Here is a 26,157-nt window from a genome sequence, read left to right as displayed (position 1 = left end):
TAGGCGCCATGGGATGACCTCGATGAAAACTTTCAAAAGGTGATCCTTCCATTGTTCACTGATGAAGTCTACTTAAAAGGGTGTGCACCTGGGTTGAATCGCACCAGTGGTGAAATGTAATAGGATGAGAGAATCAGAAAGTGAGAGATTTGGTAGGAAATCTCCAGGGTTTTTTAAAGCGGCAATCATTTAGACTGCAAAACCAGTTTGATTTTGCAATGTAAATGATTGCCGCTTTTAAAAAACCTGGAGAACCAAATCTCTCACTTTCTGAATCTCTCATCCTATTACATTTCACCACTTTTGCGATTCAATCCCTATTCAATCGGAATCGAATCGCATGGCAATCAAAACACGTTCAGTTTTGATTATATAGTACAGATCGGTGCTATGGGCCTGATTCAATCCTGCACGCTAGGCAACGTATATTAGATCGTAACAAGACATTGGTCCCCCCGGCACACTGAATAGTTTTAGCAACCAATCTTGAACACTACATGATAATAGAATTCAGAGATATTGGTTACATATACCTGCGCAGGTGTATGTAACCAATATCTCTGAATTCTATTATCATGTAGTGTTCAAGATTGGTTGCTAAAACTATTCAGTGTGCCGGGGGGACCAATGTCTTGTTACTTACTAAGTATTAACCCCTCCCTTGCATGCACCTGAAAAGTTTTACTGAACTAATTTGAGCATCTACCACTTTCTGTATGAACGTATATTAGATGCCTAGCGAACGGGTAAGTGAGGCCTTGATCTAGGCCCTAGATCAAGGCCTCACTTAGGGGCTCAGATTCGATGCACATAAGACCGTGCATTGGGTCTGAATAAAGGTAAAACGCTTGTGATTTAACTTTTTTTTCTGATTTATCGGGCTGATGCCTCAAAATTGTGCAAAATCGTAGTGTAAAAGTGTATGGTCACCTTTAACCTTATCGCTGCCAGGCTGGATTGGCTCAGCTGCCCTAGAGTACATTTAGTGCTGAATAGCATTGAATAAAAACTTTCTACCGGTGCAATAAACAGCCACCGAAAACCCTTTCTCTATGGTTCAAAAGACCCCTAAGTGTTTCACTTGACTCAGGAGATATTTGTTGGTTTTATACTGGAACCAGGCTGTGCTCCAATGACTGCATGCAATCCAGACTCCTAGCTAAAGTCTGTGGCAGCCCAATACTTAGAAGTGCAGCTGAATGGCATAACGCCTCTGGCATTTGGAAACCGATCATTTCTAACCTTTAATGTTACTTATCCGATAGAAATATTTTTTTCCATCTGATGCCAGGAATACAACAGGGTTGCCTACTTTTGAAAAATAATTTCAGGGAGAAAAGTAAAAACCGGGGCCTTGCGTCGCCAGGGGGTGGGTCTGGCATCGCCGGGGGTGGGCCTGGTGTCGTCAGGGGGTGGGCCTGGTGTCGCGAGGGGTGTTGGCGGCATCATCGCCGTTATCTAGCGCATGCGCAATACACATCGCAAAAGCTGCGGGAGAAAGGGGTCCTCTTCCGGGAATACGTGAGCCAGCAACCCTGGTATAGAATGTGCCTAGGCACATTATGTGGGTGTAAAGTGAGCACATGATGTGGGTGTATAGAATGAGGGTGAGAACCCCCCACACATCCAGCCCCCGTGTGCTGCGGTACGTGGTTGATTAGTGTGTGTACATTGACATTCCCTATGCATAGCAAAGTGCACCCTGCATCTACCCTCTGGGAAGCTCTCACCTCTTGCAGGCCTCCAGGCTGCAGCTGATCAGGGGTTTCTTCCCAGCAGCGGCGGTACTGTTTGGTGGTGCAGCCCCCCCGCCGACTCACGTTGCCCTCCGCCAGCAGCACAGAGGCCACCCGCTGCAGCTCCTCCATCTTATAGCCGCCCGACAGCGGTCTCTCCCCGGGCTGTGCTGCACTCTACTTGTCAGCCTGGTCCACGCACCACCGGCCAGCGGCGGCAGCCGCTGCAGTATAAAGCCGCTGCGGGGACCAGGCGCCGGTGTATGTCCCAGGTGCAGATCGCGCAAGGGAAGCAGTAAGCGCCAGCAGCTGCGGGAGAAAGGGGCCCTCTTCCGGGAGTCCGTGAGATGTCCCATGATTCCGGGAGTCTCACGGACATTCCGGGAGAGTCGGCAACCCTGGAATACAATGGTGGCCAAACAATGCATGTTCGGTAACGATGCTCATCCGATAGCTGCTTGCATCCATTCTGCTTCTGGCAACAGGACGGATTTTCTGCAGAAGCACTCCCGATGCAGGTATTATCTGCCCATGCGCAATAGTGCCTGCAGCTCAGCCACTGCCGCTGATGTCTGCTGCCCATGTGCACTAGTGCCTGCAGCAGAGCTTCTGCCATTGGTATACACTGCACATGTGCACTAGTGCCTGCAGCAAAGCTCCCGACACAGGGATATACAGCCCATTTGCACTAGTGCCTGCAGCAGAACTCCTGACACTGGTATACACTGCCCATACACACTAGTGCCTGTAGCAGAGCTCCTGCCACTGGTATACACTGCCCATACACACTAGTGCCTGCAGCAAAGCTCTTGCCACAGGGATATGCTGCACATATGCACTAGTGCCTGCAGCAGAGCTCCTGCCACAGGTATCGTCTGCCAATGTGAATTAGTGTCTGTAGCAGAGCTCCTGCCACTGGTATCTGCTGCACATGTGCACTAGTGCCCGCAGCAGAGCTACTGCTACAGATATACACTGCACATGTGCACTAGTGCCCGCAGCAGAGCTACTGCCACAGATATACACTGCACATGTGCACTAGTGCCCGCAGCAGAGCTACTGCCACAGATAAACACTGCACATGTGCACTAGTGCCCGCAGCAGAGCTACTGCAAAAGATATACACTGCACATGTGCACTAGTGCCCGCAGCAGAGCTACTGCCACTGGTATCTGCTGAGCATGTGCACTAGTGCCTGCAGCAGAGCTACTGCCACAGATATACACTGCATATGTGCACTAGTGCCTGCAGCAGAGCTACTGCCACAGATATAGAATTTGACGGCAGATAAGAACCATTTGGCCCATCTAGTCTGCCCCTTTTTTACCCTTCAGGTAAACTCAACCCTTTTTAATCCTTATTTCTTTGTAAGGATATTCATATGCCTATCCCAAGCATGTTTAAATTGTTCTACTGTCTTAGCCTCTACCACCTCTGATGGGAGGCTATTCCACTTATCCACTACCCTTTCTGTGAAGTAATTCTTTCTAACATTTCCCCTGAACCTACCTCCCTCCAGTTTCAGTGCATGTCCTCGTGTTTTATTACTTGTTTTCCTTTGAAGAAAATTTCCCACCTGTACTATGTTAAAACCCTTGATATATTTGAAGATTTCTATTATGTCCCCCCTTTCCCTTCTCTGCTCCAAACTATACATGTTAAGATCTTTTAGTCTTACCAGGTAAGTTTTGTGATGTAGGCCATGCACCATTTTAGTTGCCCTTCTTTGTACACTCTCCAATGTATTTATATCCTTCTGAAGATATGGTCTCCAGAACTGGACACAGTATTCCAGATGAGGTCGTACCAATGACCTATAAAGTGGCATTATTACGTCTTTTTTTCTGCTACTGATTCCTCTCCCTATGCAACCAAGCATCTGACTAGCCTTCCTCATTGCTTTGTTACATTGCCTCCCTGCCTTTAAGTCACTTGAAATAGTGACTCCTAGATCTCTTTCCTCCTCAGTAGTTTCCATTATAGTACCCTTGATACTATATTGAGCCTTTGGGTTTTTGAGTCCCAAGTGCATAATTTTGCATTTTTTAGCATTAAACTGTATATACACTGCACATGTGCACTAGTGCCTGCAGCAGAGCTACTGCCACTGGTATCTGCTGCCCATGTGCACTAGTGTCTACAGCAGAGCTCCTGCCTCCGGTATATACTGCCCATACACTCTAGTGCCTGCAGCAGAGATACTGCCACAGGTATCCTCTGCCCATGTGCACTAATGCCTGCAGCAGAGCTCCTGCCACCTGTATCTGCTGCCCATGTGCCTATCAACATTCTTAAGTTGGCCATACACCTCTCCGACTTCTCGCAGCAGTGTATGGCCAGCCGATCCCGGGAGGCAGGATCGCATGTGGTCCTTGTACTACCGTAGGCCCTCTAGTTGTTGTGAAACTACAAATCCCAGCATGCTCTGCCAACACTTTTCATACCCTAAAAGCAAAACTCGGGCACTGAATGCTAGTTTCACAAAACCTAGACTGCGTCAGGTAGTGCAGGCCGTATGCGGACGGCCATATCCTAGACATTGGTTCAGCCCACAGAAAGGGCCTCCATTGTTCGTGTGTCCCAGGTGCGCTGTGAAGACGTAGTCATGTAACCATTGGTCTATTCTTTTATATTCCCTCAAAATACAGTTTTGTTAGAACACTGACCCAAGGATAAGGCATTCATTGCAGTCACATCCGTAATGAAATGTTAATATGCAGACTTGGTACTTGCATTAACCCCATTCACGTACATGAAGTCATTGTTTATGCGACCCAGTCTCTAATTTTATTGGGCCAAATAATAAATCAACACATTTTTAACATCCTCCATTATATTTCCCATTAATTTTATTACAATAGCAGCATCATTATAATGTAATATCTTTTTACTATTCATTTCCATATATGAAGCACAAAGCTTTTAAATAATTGACTTAACTGCCGTCATTAAGTGTTTTTTTTTTTCTTTCCTAGTTCTGTGAGGAACTAATCGGTTAATATTGCAGCAAAGTGAATAATTATGTTCTATTTCTTGACATATGTCATTAGGTGTTATAATTAAAACTGTAAATCTGTCGTCGAGATCTGCTTTGTGGCTCATAGGATACCTGTGATCATGATATAGTCCCCTGTAAATTAGAAGAACATTCCCATGCTTCCCAGCAGCACTGATCTCAGGGGATTATGCTACCGGTTTGGACATTTGTCCCGACGAGCCCCCAATATGCCGTCACCACTCCCCTCCGACACCGTTGGGGGAGATGGGATAGAACGGACAGAATTTCTGTGAACATGTAAGCGCACAGGCTACTAGCAGGTGGTGTCTTGTTTTTTAGGAGAGTTCTAGGTCCCAGGCGGTTTGCAGGCATCATTCCTGTAAGGACAGCTTTGTCCACTTTGGGCCGGATGTTGCATTCCCATTTATCATGCGCAACAAGTCTTAACCATCAAGATGGGGGTTATTTAAGAAGATGGGAGTTCTATTGACGATGAGATGTTGCCCCCTAGCAACCAATCAGAATCTACTTCTTTAGCACCTTCTTGAACACCTTCTCAACCCCAATCCTCAGGACCCCCACACAATGCACGCTTTCAAGGTCACCAGCAGCTGCCCTCTGTATCACCAACTGTCACAATATAAAAATGCACAGGTGACCTGGAAAACATGAACTATGTGGGGGGCCCTGAGGACCGAGGTTGAGAACCACTGTTCGAGAAGATAATAGAATCTAATTGGTTGCCCATTGCAACATCCCCATCTTCAATAGAACTCTTCTTCAAAAAACCCGATGAGTTCTATCACTCTTTGATCAATGAGCCACCAAGTATTCTCCAAGTAGGAGTGGCCTATTTATCGAGTTCCGTTAGTTGCGTGAAAAAGGTGTTTTGCAGAAACATATTCATACAGGTACATTAGTAATGACAATATCATTGTATTTCATTACTGGTTTAATGAGTTTTATTAAAAATAGCCTGTATTTAAATATCATGTATGGCACAATTGGTTATCAATGGTAATATTGGCCAATTATTATTGGTTATTTTTCTGTCTGCTTGTGTCGCGTTAGGAAGAACTTATTGCATTTCCTTTCCATTAATCTTTTTTTATTTAAACATTTATCGCACCTTTGAGTGGATGCATTGTTTCATTATTATTCAAAGCACAATAAGCCTGGCTATACGGGATCATCTTGTGCATGTAGCCCAGGACGGTAGGTAATTGAAATAGAAAATTTAATTTCCACAGTCTTCTAGCTGAGCATCCTGGGAAATGTAGTCCAGCAGTGACTGGCATCTGTATAATTTCCCATTCCAGTACCAGATAGTCTAATCAGTGATGCAGAGAGTGGTCTCGGCCTGTTTGGGCTACAGGGCCTTCATCCTGTTTACCTCTAAAGCATCTTTCCTTACTGTATTCTGTAATTGCTATTGTTTTATTTGCAACACGTTTGAGATCATTAAACAGCCGTCTCCCGCACCCATCCCGCAGGGATCCCAAGGAATTAATTTCATAATTAATTGACCTGCATGACACCGTTCACACCTTAACAATGAGAGGAGAAAATCTCTGGGTGAACTGGTGACACTCATCTCTGGGGATGCGAACTGAGAAATGATTATCTAACATATACAGGTCACACGCTAGTGATCTCATAGTCTGGCCGTCTCTGGCAATATATATAATGCTACAAGACCATTTATTATTGCTGGCAGTCATGAAATTCTCATACATGGCATGTACACTTCCATTCCCCCAAGGCTGGTGCTCTATGGAGGGAATCGAACAGCCAATGTAGATGGTAAAAGGTGTTCAGTGCCCGGACAGATTCAGGGGTAGATGTATGAAGCAGTGATAAGGGAGGAGAAGTGAGCCAGAGGGGAAGTGGCCCATGACAACCAATCAGCACTGATGTAACATCTGTCATTTGCATAATATTAAATTATATCACTGCTTCATACAGCTACCCCTCTCGAAGGTAGGCGGTGTCCCCTGGGGTGCTTCCTTGAACCCTACACCGAAAATGGTGCAGCTACCCATTGTCGCTTATGTAATTTCTGAGGGCTAGATGGGAATCCTCCACCGGAAATAGTGCTGTGCAGTCAGAGATCCTTCTAAACTTTCATACCCGTAGATCGGGGTGTATGGGTGTTTAGGTCGACAGTGTGTAGCTGGACAGTCCTAGTCATAGTCAACACATAGAAAAGATTGGCATTGTAACAGGCCAACGCAAGTAAATGGTCGACATGAAAAAAAAAGTTGACATGGGAAAAGTTAGATACGTTTTTTTTTTTTTTTTTTTTCACTTTTTTGTGTCTATGTCAACATAGGTCAACATGGCCAATTATAAGTACACCGCGTCCTCTAGCCATGGTTCACTATGCTCACCATGCTTTGGGCAAGATGCCACGCTGCGCTTGGCATTCGTTTATAGTCTCCCTCTATGCCCACTGGGATGGTAAAGTACAAACAAGTCGGTTAAAAAAAAAAGTAATGGAAAAACTCCTGTCGACCTTTCTTCATGTCGATCGTTTGACCATATCGACCTAGTGCATGTTCTGAGAGGAGAATAAAATGTTAATCAGCCCCTAACCAGGACAGGAACCTATGTATAGTAATTACGTAGAGTAAAATGCCTGTTGCAGATCTCTGTATGATAAGTACGCTTGGGGAATGAAACCACGGGTGATGTAGCTCTGGCTGTAATTACAGATACATAGTACATTGTGGGGCACCTAAGTACATCTCCTCGCTGCCCTTGTTCCTCTATATTACCCATGTGTGACTCACAGGGGCTTGGCTCCTACACTGAATGTAAATCTGTTTACATAAGAGACAGAAATTCCTTTCGGGTCATAGGCCTCTATTATATCCATGTCAGTGACCATGGCAAGGTCTGCAAGCACTGACGCACCCTGTACATTCATGAATGGAACAATATTGGTGCCAATACTGAAATAAAAAAGTGTATATGTGTGTATGTGTATATGTGTGTATATATATATATATATATATATATATATATATATATATATATATATATATATATAATTTTTTTTTAACAGCGCTGTATAGAGAAGTCTATCTCCGCACTACATGAGTACACACACAAGGATCCAATTAGTCAGCAGCCCTGTTAACCCACCAATATGTTTATGGAAACTGGCACAAACCCCCACACAAACCCAAGAAGAACATGCAAACTCAACACATATATTTTTCTGGTTGTGCTTCCAGCTCAGGACCACTGCAGCACGCGGCAGCATTGAGCACTCTGGGCCATCCTATTGTTAGATGAGCAAATCTCCGTGAACACGTGAAATGTAGATCAGACACTTTAGGCTGGAGTCGCGGCTGCAATTTGACAATTGAATACCCCCTTTAAGCTTTTACATACGATTCTGCAAACAACATGTGAAAATGTATGTAAAGGCGATTTTGATTATCCAACCTTGACAGCATGACAGGCGCTCACAGCTGCATATGCTTTTAAAGCGGTAAATAGTTCCGTCCCCCTCCTCTCTTCCCTCAATATCGAATAGGTTTTTACAAGGGCCCCCCTTTTTCTATGGTGGAATAACAGTGTGCTTGCATGATGGCAGAGAATGATGAATAATAGGATGGCAAGGCTCTTTAAATGATGATCATTACAGCTGTATGTAGTGCGGGCATGCCACATCTGTGCGCCACATAGACACTACCTGTATGTCTGACATGCGGCACTTATGTCAGTCTGTCAGGCAATGACGTGGTTGGTTGTAGCATGGCGTATAAGGGTGTTTAGCTGGAGGGGGGGGGGTCTGTCTCCTTTCTTTCCTCCTGTATCAGTGCGCTACAGACCCCTGTGGCAGCGAATGGATTAAAAGTCTGGTTTCACTGACTTGGTCCAATAAATCTCTTAGAACAAATTGCCCTGACTTTGTCATTTTCATCCTGATCACATACTTCATCATCAAAGCCCCCAGGAGCCCTCAAATAGAAATTGATGCACATACAGTCACTTATAAGTGCATTTTCCAGCAGCTGCCTAATATCTCAGCCCTGATCACAGTAACTTCGCACATGATTAACAAAGCAGCGTGTAATGAATAAAACCTAGCGTGTTTTTGTGTTTTCATGCTACTGTTTTATGATTGATGGCTGAGACAATGGCTTTGACAAATACAAATTTTCAGCTCGCTCCCGGAGGAAAGCTTCATAGGTACCGTTACCTTTCTAATGTACCTCCTCCACCCTTTCCTCTCTGTCTGATTTTTCTATCAAGAATCGTCTGTGTGGAGTTTGTATGTTCCCCTGGCAGCTATGGTTCCCCCTCAACCATAAAACATATTGTTAGGTTAATTGGTTTCTGATTAAAAATACGGCTTCTTAAATACCTATAATGCATATTTGACCTGCTTTCCCAGGATGTCCGAGAGACTCCTGATTTGGAGGGGGGGGGTTTAGGAGGAGGAGGAAGGGTTTAGGAGGAGGAAGAAGAAATTTCAGCAGCTGCTCGGGGGCGGGGCTTGAGCGTGACATCACTAAGCCCCACCCTCATGACGGTAAACAGTTGAATTCGCTTATCTCCGTGGAGGGGCTAAAATGACGCGATGTTGCCATTTTAGCACCGCCCTCTCCTCTGAGACCAGCGGATTGCGGCATTTAAATGCCGCGATCGGGGGCGCAGCGGGGGTCCCCCCTGAATCCGGGAGGGTTGCCCACCCTTCCGGGAGGGGAGGGTGGGTTAACAAGAATACCATGAATATTTAGTGCAGTGATAGGCAACCTGCGGACTTCTAGCTGTTGTGAAACTACACATCCCAGGATGCATTGCTACAGTTTTAGCATTTCCTAATATCAATACTCTGCAAGGCATGCTGGGATGTGTAGTTTCACAACAGCTGGAGGTCCGCAGGTTGCCTATGCCTGGTCTAGTGCGTACACACTATATAGTTAATGATGCACACTCCCATGGGTCGTTAACATCCCCCCACTCCCCTGTAGTCTGAACTTGTGGTTAAATCTGCCTAGATCGTTAATATCGATATCACTGCGTGTATGCCCTATACCATGGGTCCTCAAACTGCGGCCCTCCAGATGTGGTGAAACTACAAATCCCAGCATGCCTTGCCACAGTTTTCCTATAAGGGAGTGTTAAAACTGTGGCAAGGCATGCTGGGAATTGTAGTTTCACCACATCTGGAGGGCCGCAGTTTGAGGACCCATGCCCTATACCATCCGTTGGGTTGTTCTCAAGATATGGTTAATGATCTCTTTTAACAATATTGTATATTGTGTGCCTGGCTTTAGACCTGTGATTTATATGAGTATGTCACAACTGAGGCAATCCCTGTTAAGAAACAATAATCTATATATGAAAGGCTAACTGCTCCTCACCTCTGTAAGGTGAAGTACCACGAGTGACCACTAGAGTCCACTTGACCATTTTACTCCTTAACAGAAATTTTTGCAGGGTCGCTGAGCTGTGAATACAATGATTGGAGGTCGGAGCAGATGGGCACTGGGGTGGTGAGTTTGTAGGTTAAAAACTGTCACAGCTCAAAGTGAATGTAAAAACGGTCACAACTCAAAGTACATTGCAGAAGCAATTTTTCAATAAATGGCTTAACCTGTCTGACTTAAGCTTTTGACTACCCTGGAAATCCGTGCACCCGCATTAACCACGATGTAATACCAGCTTGTAACATGTAACCAAGTCTGCTTTTGATATGGGAAAAAAAAATTGCTTTGTATTGTTGCTATTTTGATTCTCATCCGACAGCAGGGATATTGTAGTGTAATGAAAGTGCTCAGCCGGGCAAGCTGTCCCCCAGCCAATGTCTGCCCGTCACCCGTGCCCACGTTGTTACAGCAACTCTCTGGCAGCATAGTTATTGCAATTTAACGCCAGGTAGGCAGATGTTGGCAGCGATTCAGTACCGAGGCTTTGTCAGATATGCATATAAGGCTTATTTACCACTCGCTGTCAGCCATAGGTTTAACCCATTAATATGAACACTAGGATTGTTAGCTAGTAATATAATAATAATAATTTTATTTATATAGTGCTCTTTCTCCAAGTGAACTCAAGGTTATTTACATATGTGTACGTATATATATATATATATATATATATATAGCAGAATGGCAATAAGGCGTCACTCGGAGACTGCGTGAAGGTTCAAAGCTTTATTGTGGTGACCACCTTCACGCAGTCTCCGAGTGACGCCCCTTATTGCCATTCTGCTACATTGGGTCTCTGAACCTGGGAAGGCACCGGAGCAAGTACAGCTTATATGTTTGGTGGAGTGCCGGATTTCTTCTTTGGATATATATATATATATATATATATATATATATATATATATATATATATATATATATATATATATATATATATATATATATAAGCATGGCTGGTGTAATGATTAGCATTACTGCCTCACAGCGCTGACATCATGGGTTTGATTTCCACCATGGCCCTAACTGTGCAGAGTTTGTATATTCTCCCCGTGCTTGTGTGGGTTTCCTCCGTGTACTGACTGCATTGGTCATTTGGCTTTGTGTCTCGTGTCTGTATTTGTGGCCACAGGAATTTAAATGATAGTTTTACATTCTGTCTATTTTACAGATCTACCGCTGATCGGTTGTTTTGGCCGATGTTGCCTTTGTGTCTATATAAACCTGGCTGGTTTACCAGTTATTTCTGTTACTGGTTTGACAAACTGTCAATTGTGTGTAATCGCAAACCAGCCAATTATTGGTCTGTGGTACATTGGGATGCGGTCCTTCATGCTGATGGTCGACAGTCATTCGGTCGACATGGGAAAAGGTTGAAAGGTCGTTAGACAGGTTGTTAGTTCGACAGGTCATTAGTTCGACAGTGTCTAGGTCTGGGGTAGCCAACCCTAGTCCTCGAGAGCTACCAACAGTGCATGTTTTGCAGGTCTCCTCACAGAATCACAAGTGAGCTAATTAGCTCCATCTGTGGATCTTTTGAAATGTGTCAGTGATTAATGAGTGCAGCTGTGCAGCAGCTAGGTTGTCTGGAAAATGTGAACTGTTGGTAGCTCTCGAGGGCTAGGGTTGGCTACCACTGGTCTAGGTCGTCAAAAGGCCGACATGGGGTTTTTCACTGTTTTTTGAGCCAACATGTGCCGACAGGCGGTATTTCATGCCCTACCATCCACTAGGGCGTGGTGTGAGAATAAAATAGTGTGCCGAGTGCAGCAAGGAACCGTGCCCGACGCATAGTGAGCGATGCGGTGCACTTTAAACTGTGTCCATGTTCTGTGTCCATGTTCTGTTCACTTGCATGCTTAAATGTTAGGAAATCCTACTGAACCCGTAAAGCATATTCCTGTTCTCACCTCACCACTTTATTTGATAATTGGACCGGCCGTTCTGTGATTTTCTCGCTGTCGAATTCTCTTAGTTTATAAAAAAGAAAGTTTGTGAGTTTGAAATAAAAATGTCTGGAGACCAGGAATTAAATCTCTGCGAAGTGGACATTTGTGGCGGTTAATATATTCTGCCTTGCCTCAAACAAGGATTCCTTTTAACGGTTCACAGGACACCCTTTATCACTCGGTTACTTTAACCCGCCTTGGCTGATGGGACTGTGCAGCAGTGTGGCGAAATCTGGAATTATTTGGAATGTGTGAGAATTGGTGCGCTTTTGTTACCGGGCAACAAAGCAAAGTTTTTAGAAAGCAACTGACCCGTCGCTTGGGATCAGTGACCTGTAGAAAGTCATTTCCCCATCTCTTAATACTGGCTGGGTGTGTGTTTAGCATAGTCTGTCCATGAAGTGTAGCATTGGTGAAGAAGGGGACTATGGGACTTGTGTATCATCACTTTACGACCATTCTTTTTTGTCTGGAGTGAGGCGCGGCAGCTGATGTGAGGTTCTTTGTGGAATTGAATTAGAGCTGACGTCTTTTTTTTACGGTTATCTTTTTTATCTGATGATAAATGTCCGCACCTGACTTAACTCCTCAACCAACTAAAACTTGATGGATTGTGAGCTTTTGTAATCTAATTTTTACCCAACGTGACGGAAATAAATTGATTTACGTATAGACCACGCCGCCGCTCCCAGGAATAAATTAGTAAACTCAATATATTTCGCATTCCGTCTGCGCTTCTAAGAAGAGCGGACTTTACAGTAAGTACAGAAAATATTCCCTCGTTCCACTTGGGTGAGCACAGTTAATTTACTTGCAGATTCCCCGCTACCTCTGCTTACTCTTAATAATCAGACGGTACCACCAGCAACATCGTTGCACGTAAATCGGAACTGAAAACAATGTTTTGTACATTCTTTTAATGAAAGAGAATCGTTTTTTTTTGAAGGTCATATTTTTTCAAAGATATATTGAGCCTGGAAAATGTTGTAAAATAGCGATCTGAGAGATAAAATTGCATTAGCAATGCCTGCATAGAGCTGCGTAAAAGTACATGAGTGTTTATAGAAATATAAACTCCGGTAAATAATATATATAAACTGTGAGTTATGGCGTAATTTCTTAACAGTGACTTTTTTCATTAAGAAAACTTTAATGTAATGCGGTTGCTAGGCACACATGCATCTTTCAAAACCTGCTCCTCTTAACTGCCTGGGGTGCCGCGCTCTGCTGTGGTACTTCTAGCACAGGTCTGGTCTGCCTTTCAGTGCTGAAATACAGACCATAGTGTGCTAGAAGCAACAAAATAGACAGCGACACCTCAGGCAGGGAGAAGGAACTGCATGGGTTTATAATGATGCAGGGTGCTTTAATGAACACTGTAAAAGCTGTATTAGAACCACATATTGTTGACTTACTATATACTTGTAGTTTTCTGCAGGGGTGCGTTATTCCACTGGTTATTTTTCATTTATACATTACTCAACATGAGTTCTAGACTGTTTCTCGTAAATGGTCTTCTAAAAGACGGAATTTGTTTGCGACGGTAAGGGAATACGGCTGCCTTTATGCATTTCCTTCTTCGGTTCACATTTTTTGGAATCAATTTAATAGCCAATCATCTCTCCAGTAAGCCCAGGAGCGCCACTCTATGCTCAGAGTTCAAAAGTGGACTTGCTTGGTGCACAATTCCAATTATCTTGTATTATGTCAACGTAATGTACTTTAGCTGTACACTGCTGTTGGCCATTTGTCTGCAATACAAAGCTTCCTCCAATGCATTTTAATAGGCTTACTGACAGGACGAGTGATGTTCACAAAAACAAGGCATGTTACGTCCTTACCTCAAATGTCTGGGAAAATAAGTTGTATTTCTATAAGACCACACCTCCAGATTTCCTGAATTTGGCAAGGTGGATTCTATTTGTACACCTGGAAACAGAAATTTTAATTGAATGGGATTTTTGAGAGTTATGCCCCATACACACTAGGGGATATTGTAAACAATATTGCCCAGAAAGGGCTTTGTATAGCAAGTGTGCATACTCAATATTGTTAATGATGCAATATGCACTCACACAGATTATTAACTATCCCCTCCCTCGTCCTACATGTTCAGCATGGCCGTCACTCCCTTCCCTGCTGGCATCGGCAAGTGTGTATGCGCCTTGGTCTTATTGTGTTTACAAACAATGGTGGAAGACGTTTTGTGAGGTAAAAAGTTTACAAATGAACACTATTGGTTTATTGTTTACTGTTTTAACGGGGCCCTGCTCCTCTAGCAGCCTGCTGCCTGTCCCCGCCGGTGCACACGGGGACGCCCAGTGCCCACCCCCCTTTGGGAGACATTGGAGGCTGGGCCCACCCCCTTTGGTAATGTCAGTGGCCCAGGCCCGCCCACAACAGTGATGTCGGCAGGCCCAGTCCACCCCCTTTATGCTGCTCTGTGCGGCACCGCACTGCCCTGCCCAGTTTCTAGAAAGAACACTGTTTCACTAAAAGACAGCAAAGCATTTGACAGATGAATCATTATGGGCATTATTTAATTCTCACCGATTTTCATTTCATTTACATTAGACCTATTCAATTAATGGGCCTCTTTTTTGACTGTCAGAAAAATCATCACAGTTGGAGAACATGTGAATCCAGACATAATTGAATACCCCCTATGCAAAGGACAGTGCTATTGCTCAGTGAAGCAACATGGGCATGAATTGGTTACGCCTAAACATATTTTCCTGACTTTTGCACTGCAATTGCTGATAAAAGATAACCCGACCAAAGGCCAGATTCAGCAAGGTCCAAAGGGCAGGTTTTGGTGGCACTGCGGTGCCATTTGAGTTATCACAACCCCGACCTTGCGGCATAATGCAGTTATTTGTTGCAGCATTGGTCGAGCCATAATTCAAACAGTGTCATATGGGGGGGGGGGTGGGGGCGGAGGAACACAGTGACCCGGTTCACTGCAAATCCATGTAGTGGCCATTATCTTGGAGGCTGGCCTACTCTCCTGGAGAACTCTCAGGAGACTCTTGGACTTTCCACGCTAGTCTGCTGCAGGCACTTAATGATCAGTGAGCTATTTGCAACAGTAATTGTTTATGATGTTTTTGTAAAACACATTTAATTGGCACGTGACTTATTATGTTCCAGTTTTTGTCGGAAGAATTAGACATTTTTGCATTTTTTTTTTTTTTTTCAAATAATAATAATAATTATTAGCTGTTCTGAACGTAACGATATAATTATAGTAGGCATGGTTTACTGAAAGTGTAGAATGTTGGGCTGGTTGCCCATCTCTAGGGCTAAGTAAATTACGTTATCTTAGCATTTTAAAAAGGAAGTTTTCCGTAAGTGGTGGTTTCCTTGAGGCAAAATACTGTTGTTCTGTTCCTTTTGGGCTGTCGGCCTTGATCTTGTTTCTCCTGCTCACATCCAATCCTGTCAGGGGTCCTGTGGGACTTTTGGAAAGAAATTTAAAAATTTATACGCTATAGATCCTCTGAAAGAACTCTTAGAGCTTGAAGAGAATTTCTCAAGGAAATTCTACTCCACAGATTTTTGAAAGAGCAGCCATGCAACACTCATTACGCATCTACTGCCAGTCACTATAACTGCTTACGGGGAATTAATGCTAAATATCCTGTTATAATGGCAATTGTATTATATAATAAGCTTTTGGAACTATTCAGAAAGGTGTAGAGTTTCCACGATCCCAAATAATTTAAGAAATGCCATTTATAGGTAATGTTGTATTTTTTTTTAAGAGATGCTAAAAATGGCAGCGTCGCTTACATTTGTTATATAAATTCAAATTTTTAAAAAATCTGATGTAAAAAGATTATATTAAATATACAAAGTAAACATTAGAGATCAATATTATGAATATCAATTTTGGGCATTTTTCACACCTATTTTGACAAATTTGGGGGGGTCAAATTAAAATGAATGAACCTACAGCGACAAATTATCATCCAAATACAATACAAAGGCCCAGAGTTCTCCCCATGTTTTAAGAATTTCACCATGAGAACAGGTTGGGGTTATTAAGTGAACCAGCTACTGTAAATTGATTAATTAGTCTGTGCTTTAAGGAAAGCCTCACATTATGATGTACGGATGGTGTAATAGTTAGCATTTCTGCCACACAGCACTGAGGTCATGGGTTTGATTCCCACCATGGCCCTAACTGTACGGAGTTTGTATATTCTCCCCGTACTTGCCATGGTTTCCTCCGGGTACTCCGGTTTCCTCCCACAATCCAAAAATATACTTGTAGGCTAATTGGCTCCCACCAAAACTAACCTTAGAATGTCTGTGTGCGTGTACATGTGGTAGGGAATATAGATTGTAAGCTCCACTGGGGCAGGGACGGATGTGAATGTTCAAAGTAAAGCAATGCAGAATATGTGTGCGCTATATAAATAACTGGTAATAAATAAATATTAACCGATCAGCTGTATGTCAATGTAGTAGGCAAAACTTGTGCTTGTGGCTGCCAATAATAAAATATCTGGACAAACAGAAGCTAATTCTGTTCCTCATCATATAAGTGAAAGTAAGGATGACCTATAAATACAATTTTATTTTATTTGTCAAAAAATGGTCAAACGTTTGGCCTTTGGGTTCTCTGGTGGTTTAGAGGATCTTTGAAAACCGCACCACACAAGAGTAGATATATAATATATACAACTTATGATATCTGTTGAGTTATAGGCTGTTTTTGAAAAATGACAGACAGGAGCCAACTGGCTGGTACATTTATCTGTCTCCATTTTTTTTTCTCTTTGGCTTAGTACATAGAGCACTCAATGCTCAATTGTGCTGCTAAATCAAGACCTAGATCTACTTTGTTGCAGTGCTAGATTTATGGAACTCATCCGTGCATTACAAAGGGCTGAATCTATTGATTTGTACAACATATGTATATACACTTATTGACACTTGCTGATCTATGGCAGGTAATTCGTACCTATATATTACCATTTTCTGTAGACCGGCTACAAAAGATTCAATCACACTTTTCCTTCATGAAATTGTCATCCTGGATTGTAGGAAAAAGTTGATTCCAAAAAAAAAATGGATCGGTGCTAAAAAACATTGACACACATTGGAACCTAGAACATTCATCGCAACATTTATCCTCCCCGTTCCTCAACCTGGCGTGGGGATCTGATAGCTATTCAGGAACAGCTTGGTAGACTGAGAACATCGGCAACACAAGCGGAATATTTTTCAGGACACGCACATCTAATACAATTTATATTTGTGTTTTTGTTGTAACTTTGCAAGTTGACCTTTTATTGGATAACTGATGCTTTAGAAGATTCACGCTTGCAGAAGCACTTCTGGCCACAAAGCTTTTATCTGAAAGCGTGTGGCAGACAATTGGAGAAAGCACCCGTGTGATTGGGAAAGCCGGCATCTGCGAATATCCATAAATATCTGTTACTTAATACAGGTATCGTCTCCATCTGAAACAAACGGCCAGGCTGCGGATGTTGCCGATGTTGGAATAAATTATCTGGGAGTGGGATTTGCCCAGAAGTATTATTGATATGGCGGTGTTTTTTTTTTTTTTTGAGACACAATGGAAACGTACCTGGCCGGCCGCAGTGTTTATAGTGAGGCTTAAGCGGAGTGTTTTTGAGAAATGACTGAACGAGTCTCTCTAGAGCCGACATGTCCAAACGATGGCCCTCCAGCTGTTGTGAAACTACAAGTCCCATCATGCCTTGCAACAGTTTTGCTATTGGGGAATGCTAAAACTATGGCAAGGCATGCTAGGATGTGTAGTTTCACAACAGCTGGAGGGCCATAGTTTGGACATGCCTTCTCTGGAGCGTAGCCACTTCGCCATCCTGGCTGCAGCTCGGCCGCCAACCTGGTTTGCTGAGATGAGGCTATTAAAGCATTGAAAATAAATGGAATTCTCCTCACATCTGCTGCAATTTATTTAAATTTATAACGTTTATCATACCATGCCTTCAGTATGATATTTACTATGCTTCCAAATGACAGGGATTTGGTTATTTAAAAAAATATATATATTTTGATGATGGAAAATTATAATCGTGAATAAAAAAATTTTAAACCTTTTTTTTTTTGTTTCTTAAGCTTCTACTAATGGTTTATAATACCATGACAACCACAGTCACCAGATATGAGCAGAGATGCTTTGTAACAATGCTCTGATCTCTGTCTACTCGGTTTAATTTAAAAACCCACTATCCTTTGTCATGGGGATTCCATAACATGCATTCTGTGATGAGTATTAGATATGGAATTTAAAACTATTAGGGTTAAGGAACCAGCAAATGTAGGGTAAAAGTGGTGGACTTTGAGCAACCTGCACTCTTAATTGGATGCTAGTGTTCCTCCAGGAGCCAATCAGACTGCTCTGTACATGAGTCATCTGAGCTCCATCAGACAGATTAGGGTGAAGGTTGCCACAATTTCTGGACCCAGTAGGTAAACAATCAGCAAACCCATGTAAATGGGTCAAAGGAGGGGGAGGGGTTGTAAAAGGATTAGCATTTGTTTCAATATTGTAGAGTTATTTCTGAATTGCACAGAAGCCACTCAAGACTTGATCCCACAGCCTTGTCTGGCATCAGTGTAGGATTGCTCGTACATTGCCAGCTTTAGTGTGGAAGGATTCACGTGAACGGAGAACGCATTCTCTCACCCCCTCATCACATGGGAGCAATTAAACCCCTTCTCAGAGCTTCTTAGTCTCCCCTCTGTGTCAGAAGGGGAATGTTCTCGACATCACATTGGGAGCAATTGAGGACTGTGAATGTTGCAGCTAGTGCAATAAGCACCTGTGTGATAATTCCCTTATGCTGTATGTGAGTGTGTATCTTTTATGTTCTTGGTGGATTTATATTGGAGAATAACATATTAAGAGTTTAGGTCAGATATGCTGAGATCTTACCAATGTTACAGATATAGTAAGACCGTATGTCTGAAGAACAGAAGGTGGCTGTGGTGTAATGGATGATGATTTTTCTGTCCTTTTTTCTGTGTCTATACATTACCCCCTTTATTAACCTGCAAGTAGCAGACATCCGCTCATTCCTGGTGACTTAGCCGCTGGTTTTAAACCGGCAATGATTAATAAGTCAAAACCATCCTGCTTTTTTCCTTTTCAAATTATTGCCGCTTTTTAAATCTAGCGGACACATCACCGGACTGGCAGTCTACCACGGTTGTGCCATTTGTTTTGTATGTGTTCTGTTTGGGTTACGTAGCATATCAATGTGGTAAACCTGTAAAATTAAAACCCATTAGGTGAGTTGCATCAAGTCTTGGAGAGAGATCTAACGGAAAAGGTGCCCAAGGCGACCACTAAGCTTTCCGCTTCTAATGGTCCTTTTCATAGACTGCTAGGTAAGGGACGGATGCGGATTGGTTGCTTGGGGCACCTTCTTCACTTTTTTCTTGCTCCCAAGTTTTGATCCATCTCCCAAGGACGCCTTACATTGTTATGTAAACAAACAACTTGACATAGTTCTATTAACAACTGTATGTACACGCCTTGGTGTCAGAGGTCTAATGGACGCTCCCGTTCCTTTCTTTTACCCTTTTGCCTCCTAGTTACCTCATCGCAGAGTGACGTTCTCCACGTCCAATCAGGCGCCAGATATCCAGGACCCTTCTCAGCACAGCTACTATGACAGCGGCCTAGAGGAGTCTGAAACCCCAAGTAGCAAGTCTTCATCTGGGCCGAGAATAGGACCCCTGGCTCTCCCAGAGGATCACTATGAGCGAACCACCCCTGATGGTAGCATTGGGGAGATGGAACACCCTGAAACCGGTAAGAAAGGGGAGAGTAGGGAACCTTTTCTGCCATGCTGTTCAGTGTTACCCGCATTCATTATTCTCATGGCAATGTTTGCGATGTGCCGTCCAGTACAGGTAGTGCCAAAACATTTATCCTCTTATGTAGTCTACTGTGTTGTATTGTAACAAAGTTAATTGGATCCAAAACACAGAACATGTGACCATTTACATAGAAACCTAGAATTTGGTGGCACTTTACCCAATTAGTCCACCCATAACACATGTACAAGCACCCTCATGCACACTAGGACAGGCATGTCCAAACTATGGTCCTCCAGCTGTTGTGAAACTACACATCCCAGCATGCTTTGCCATAGTTTTAGCATTCCCTAATTTCAAAACTATGGCAAGGCATGATGGGACTTGTAGTTTTGCAACAGCTGGAGGGCCATAGTTTGGACATGCATGCACTAGGGTATCGGGAGCCAATTAACCTACCTGTATAATTTTGGAATGGTGGAGGAAACCCACGCAAGCACGTGGAGAATATACAAACTCCACACAGTTAGGACCATGTTGGGAAGAAATCCCGGTGCGGTGAGGCAGTAATGCTAAACATTACACCATCCGTGTTGCCCAAATTAACTGGTGTCCTTTTGCTTACAAAGGTTAACCACATAATGGTAAAAAGCCTTACCAAATTGGTTGTGGTTTGTTTAATCCACCTGGCACATCTGTACTGTAGGTCAGCTTCTATTTGCCAGCACCAGACAGGTTCTGAGCAACATTACCAGAAAGGGATTTGTTGGGTCAGGGTTGAACCTAAACTTCAGAACTTTTTAATTCAAGTTGTGCTTTTGGTGTGTGTTTTGCCATTTCTAAAATGTGGCTTTACCTTGCTGCCACATGCAGACGTTGGTAACACCGCGTCAGATTTTGGAATCATTCATCCAGATTCCAGTAATGCACCCCTTTCTTACAAACTAGCACTGTGTAAAATACTCAATGCGCCCATAGTTAAATTGTATCTTGTACACAACGCACTTCATTGAGGACTTCCCAGGTGGTCTTGTTGCTGTGTTATCTTCTGATGACACTTTTTTTTAGCTCTTTATATATATCTTTTATTTTATTTTTTTACTCTTCACCTCCAAGATGAAGTACCGCCCTTAGAGGCCACTCGACGGGCCGAATCAAAAGAGGTCATAACCGAAAGTGAAAACAATTTTTGCAGGGACACTGATATGTTTCAAACCTTGCTCATTATGGAGAGAGGGATCTGTGAAGACAGATTTCCGGTAGGAGCAGATAGGGACTGGGGAGGAGAGTTGGTCGGCTAAAAACTGTCACAGCTTAAAGTGAAAGTAAAAACTGCAACAACTTAAAGTGAAAGTACATTGCAGAATTCATCATTTTGACAGGCTTTTTACTAGTTTGTTTATATAGCGCCAAGGTACACTTACATGCTGTCCACGTGTGGCGTATGGTCATGAAGACATAAAAGAATGTTTAGTGTACTATTTTAAACTCCAACAGTTAATTGCGTAAAAAAAAATTCCCGTGTAGCTTTTGTTTTTTTTATACACTCCATCCCAACTTCCTACGCCGAAGCATCGCCTTATTCGGCAGTCTTGAGAATTGAGTTAACTCCCGGCCTCTGGCTGTATTAATCGATGTAACCGCTGTTAACAAACCTAATTTGATGGCCTCTGAAATGGAACATTCAGTCTCTCCATTGTTTGTAGCCTTATAGTTTTAGTTTGGAGAAGATAAGACGCACAGAAGTCACAGTGGAGAATTTAGAGACAGTGAATTTTCAGCTTGATGTATGGCTCGCTGCATGTTGACCTGACCTTTGCAGTATTGCTGTATCTCCATGAAAAATGTGTTCCAAAGAGTTGAGCTGGCTCCTTTTTCCCGAGCTTACAGTATGACCATTTCATAAGGACAGGCTCCAGCTGGCTTTGTAGTTCCACCGAAAAGACAGGGAGCTCTATTCTCTGCCTGCCCTTTCAGCAGAGAGTGCTGTTCGCTTTCTACATACCCCTTTATTCATGAATCGCTCAATTGTTTCCTATACACATTCATTTCTCTTTGACAATTGGTTCTTAATTTAGCTTTGACCCTTAAAATCTATGTAATTATAGGACATTTTATAAATGATATGGGCCCCCCAACTTATCAAAAACTGGAGCTCTGTGTGTTAAGGTCTGTCAGTAAGAGAACTTTTCAATATGCAAAATGACAAATAGGACTCAAGGCGCTTATGGGATAGCATGAATGTAATACAGTACAGGAAAAATGAAGTACAGAAAAGCTTTTCCTAAATGATACTTAGGGGAACTATGGAAATGCTTGAGTAAACAGGAAAGTCTGTTTTTGAAGGATTCTAGAGTGGGGGGGGGGGTCTCTCGAACTGTACGGGGAATTGAGTTCCATAGAGTCGGAGCCGCATGGCTTAATGCTGGACCCTCCAGATGAAGTATGGGAGATTCTAGGTACTGCTAAACGTCCTCAATCTATAGATTGCAGTAACGTGGTATACACCCAGGAATCGGTCTAAATCTGGGTAGACATTGGACAATATATCATTAACCATGTGTATTACGTCCAGTGTGTATGTACAGTGTCACTAGTGATGCACGCGGCTCCCCGTCCCCCGTCCCGTCCTGTCCCGTCGTCGTCTTTATATGCAGCTCGATCTGACAATATCATCAGTGACTGTATGTACGGAGCAGGGGGCAATTTTAGTCACTGTGTATGCATTGTTTTGTTCTTCCGCGGTAGTCAGTGTATACCCAGCTTATTGGCGCTTTGATTGATCTTTGTGAGGCTGAATAAAGCCCATTAATGACCTCTCCAGGTTTTGCTGCACTCTCCTTGGTTTTCGTGTGTTCAGTGGAATCTGAGGCAACCGGGGAAAAGCCCGGGACTACAGTGCCGTTAAAAATGGGTCTAAGTAAGGTATGACCCGGCAAATTCCCTGGTAAAAACTCCTGGGAAGGTCCTGGAATTTTGCTGGAAAGAGGTACAATTTCTAAAATAATTAAATAGTGAAATTGTAAGGATCTGAAGCCGCTCCTAGTGACTTTTAAAGCCACACCCACTCATGGGAACATGTCACGCCTCCTCACCGAACGTGCTCTGCGTCATATCCAAGAGGAGCTTATTCTATAGACCATTTCTTGCTCTGGCAGAACAGCAATTGGTCACGGCAGAGATCAGGCGCTTAACAGGCCACACTTTCTTACACTCCCTCATCAGCATTGGTTGCAGATGGTGATTAATACGATCTAGGACTTATCACTTTGTATGATAACCCACCTGTCCTTAATGATGGGCATCATCCCTATAAACTTCATCCTTTGGGATTTGCAGACCCCAATTAAAAAAAGCAAGTGTCAGGTAATGGTACACGGGAGGTCCATCACTAATCCCATCTTGTCTGAAGATTAGTGGGAATTAGCCATGAAGATGGGGATTGTTAATTGAGGATTAGTTACATTACCCACAAACTCGTGTGCTCCTTTCAGCCTTCAGCTGGTATATTTAAAAAGCATTAAATGTTTGTTAATAGTCTGTTGTAGTTTATAATTAAACTGTGTTTGCTTATCGTGGACGTTTATTACATGTGCTAGAGATTTGCCCCCAGTTATTTGCCTTGTGAGCAAAAGAAATAAAGCAATTTTATTCTCTGAGAGCCTGATACTTCTGCACGTCCCCTGTACATCAGCGGGCTGGCGGCTAGTTCATTGATGTGGGAACTGGGTGTGTGCAGGGACCATTGATGCCACAGTGCTGTGTTGTCCATGTAATGCTACCATCCTGCATGCAAGTCATATCATGTATTGAGACACAGAGACCGGTGGTCTAGATGAACTGTAACATGCTGAACATAACCGATGGAAGCTATGGTTGGTCGATGACCCCTTTGAACAACTACTGCTGCGCAGTGATTGTTATTGCGTTATCGTTGTACCACACCTCTGCTGCGCAGTGATTCATTTTGCAACAGCGCAGCTACTCAGCTGCTGCACAGTGATTCGTATTGCAACAGCGCAGCTGCTGCACAGCGATTTGTATTGCAACAGCACAGCTTCTCAGCTGCTGCGCAGTGATTCGTATTGCAACAGCTCAGCTCCTCGGCTGCTGCACAGCGATTCGTATTGCAACAGCCCAGCTCCTCAGCAGCTGCGCAGCGATTCGTATTGCAACAGCGCAGCTCCTCAGCTGCTGTGCAGCGATTCGTATTGCAACAGCGCAGCTCCTCAGCTGCTGCGCAGCGATTCGTATTGCAACAGCCCAGCTCCTCAGCTGCTGCGCAGCGATTCGTATTGCAACAGCCCAGCTCCTCAGCTGCTGCGCAGCGATTCGTATTGCAACAGCCCAGCTCCTCAGCTGCTGCGCAGCGATTCCTATTGCAACAGCGCAGCGATTCCTGTTGCAACAGCGCAGCTCCTCAGCTGCTGCGCAGTGATTCCTATTGCTACAGCACAGCTCCTCAGCTGCTGCGCAGTGATTCCTATTGCTACAGCACAGCTCCTCAGCTGCTGTGCAGCGATTCCTATTGCTACAGCCCAGCTCCTCAGCTGCTGCGCACCGATTCGTATTGCAACAGACCAGCTCCTCAGCTGCTGCGCAGCGATTTGTATTGCAACAGACCAGCTCCTCAGCTGCTGCGCAGCGATTTGTATTGCAACAGCCCAGCTCCTCAGCTGCTGCGCAGCGATTTGTATTGCAACAGCCCAGCTCCTCAGCTGCTGCGCAGCGATTTGTATTGCAACAGCCCAGCTCCTCAGCTGCTGCGCAGCGATTTGTATTGCAACAGCCCAGCTCCTCAGCTGCTGCGCAGCTATTTGTATTGCAACAGCCCAGCTCCTCAGCTGCTGCGCAGCGATTTGTATTGCAACAGCCCAGCTCCTCAGCTGCTGTGCAGCGATTTGTATTGCAACAGCTCAGCTGCTGCGCAGCGATTCGTATTGCAACAGCCCAGCTCCTCAGCTGCTGCGCAGCGATTCGTATTGCAACAGCCCAGCTCCTCAGCCGCTGCGCAGCGATTTGTATTGCTACAGCCCAGCTCCTCAGCTGCTGCGCAGTGATTCCTATTGCTACAGCCCAGCTCCTCAGCTGCTGTGCAGTGATTCCTACTACAACAGATAAAGTAGACAGAGATAAAGTACAGGCTGACATGCTCCTAACTTTCATTTATTCCAACACAACCTGCAACATGGCAGCTAGGAGTTGATTGGATGGTACTCTATAACTCTAAGACTTAGGGTATATGATGCAGATGTACTATCACATGTATATACACACATACTGTATACATGCCTATTTAGGTCCATGGCTTAAACACACCATTTCAATGCCCGTTGCTTGTACCATAAAAATGATCAATTAAAAAAAAAAATCAAGAAAAAGTCTGTTTAAGACTGACTCATCCCACCTCCGGGGAACAGTCTTCAGTTGCAAATCAGGTTTTACTGGAGCAAGAGACCATAATTGTGCGAAATAAAGTAATTGTTAATTCTCGCAAATCCTGCGTTGTAAAATTCATAAACAGGTTGTGCTTTATTCCTTGTTAATACAAGAGCGCACAAATGACACATTTTAATAGTCACGCTTTGGTTATGGGAAAGATATTTCCATCAGGCCCTGACAGTTTTTATTTGGCCTCTCTTAAGAAGGCAGCGAGCATGTAATATCTCTCATCCACATGTGGCATTTTCACTGTTGCTCAATTAAAATTATGGTCCCAATTAACATTCCTCCAGCTCCGGTACTTGAGCTAAGAGGCTGAAATAATGACTTGATGTACCAGTGTCCTTGGATACCTGAGCGGGCTAATTAACAGGAGCAGCGGCCCAGGCTCAGCGCGCACTCCAGCACGTTGGCCTTGTGCGGCCAGCCACTGAGCAAGCACGAGGCAGGCTTGCACGTACAGTTCCACAACCCGTTGGCGTTCCCTGCCTTGATGTGCTTGCTCAGGATTACTGTGCTTTCCAAATCATTTCCCTTTTAACTGTTCCGTGATACAAGTATGTAGAAGAGACGCCATCCCCTGTATATTAAAATGTAATAACGTTAACAGGAGCTGCCAACAGTCCCCAGTGACCACCTTGTCATGGAAAATAACACAATGCTTAATTTGCCTGATTTATTTAGCAAGAACAGATCTGCAAAGTATATATTAATGTAAGTGATGTTTCAATGTAATGGCCCTATAAATTTATAAGTAATTGCGGTAG

General features: G+C 43.7%; 1 protein-coding gene across 7 annotated transcripts in view; it reads left to right on the top strand.

The window, feature by feature from the left end:
- Window positions 1-26,157, top strand: part of PCDH1 (protocadherin 1) — a 158,874-nt gene that overhangs the window by 97,061 nt on the left and 35,656 nt on the right. For 5 of the 7 annotated variants that reach the window (XM_083181495.1, XM_083181494.1, XM_083181493.1 and 2 more), the window contains one exon: window positions 19,724-19,943. The exons of the other annotated variants lie outside the window; for them this stretch is intronic. In XM_083181495.1, coding sequence (XP_083037621.1) covers window positions 19,724-19,943 — 220 coding nt within the window. The remainder of the gene's footprint in view (window positions 1-19,723; window positions 19,944-26,157) is intronic. 7 annotated transcript variants of the gene reach the window in all.

The sequence above is a fragment of the Crinia signifera genome, chromosome 4 (assembly GCF_055691185.1).
Source record: "Crinia signifera chromosome 4, ASM5569118v1, whole genome shotgun sequence".
Classification (NCBI taxonomy): domain Eukaryota; kingdom Metazoa; phylum Chordata; class Amphibia; order Anura; family Myobatrachidae; genus Crinia; species Crinia signifera.
This window is presented reverse-complemented; position numbering and strand designations above follow the sequence as displayed.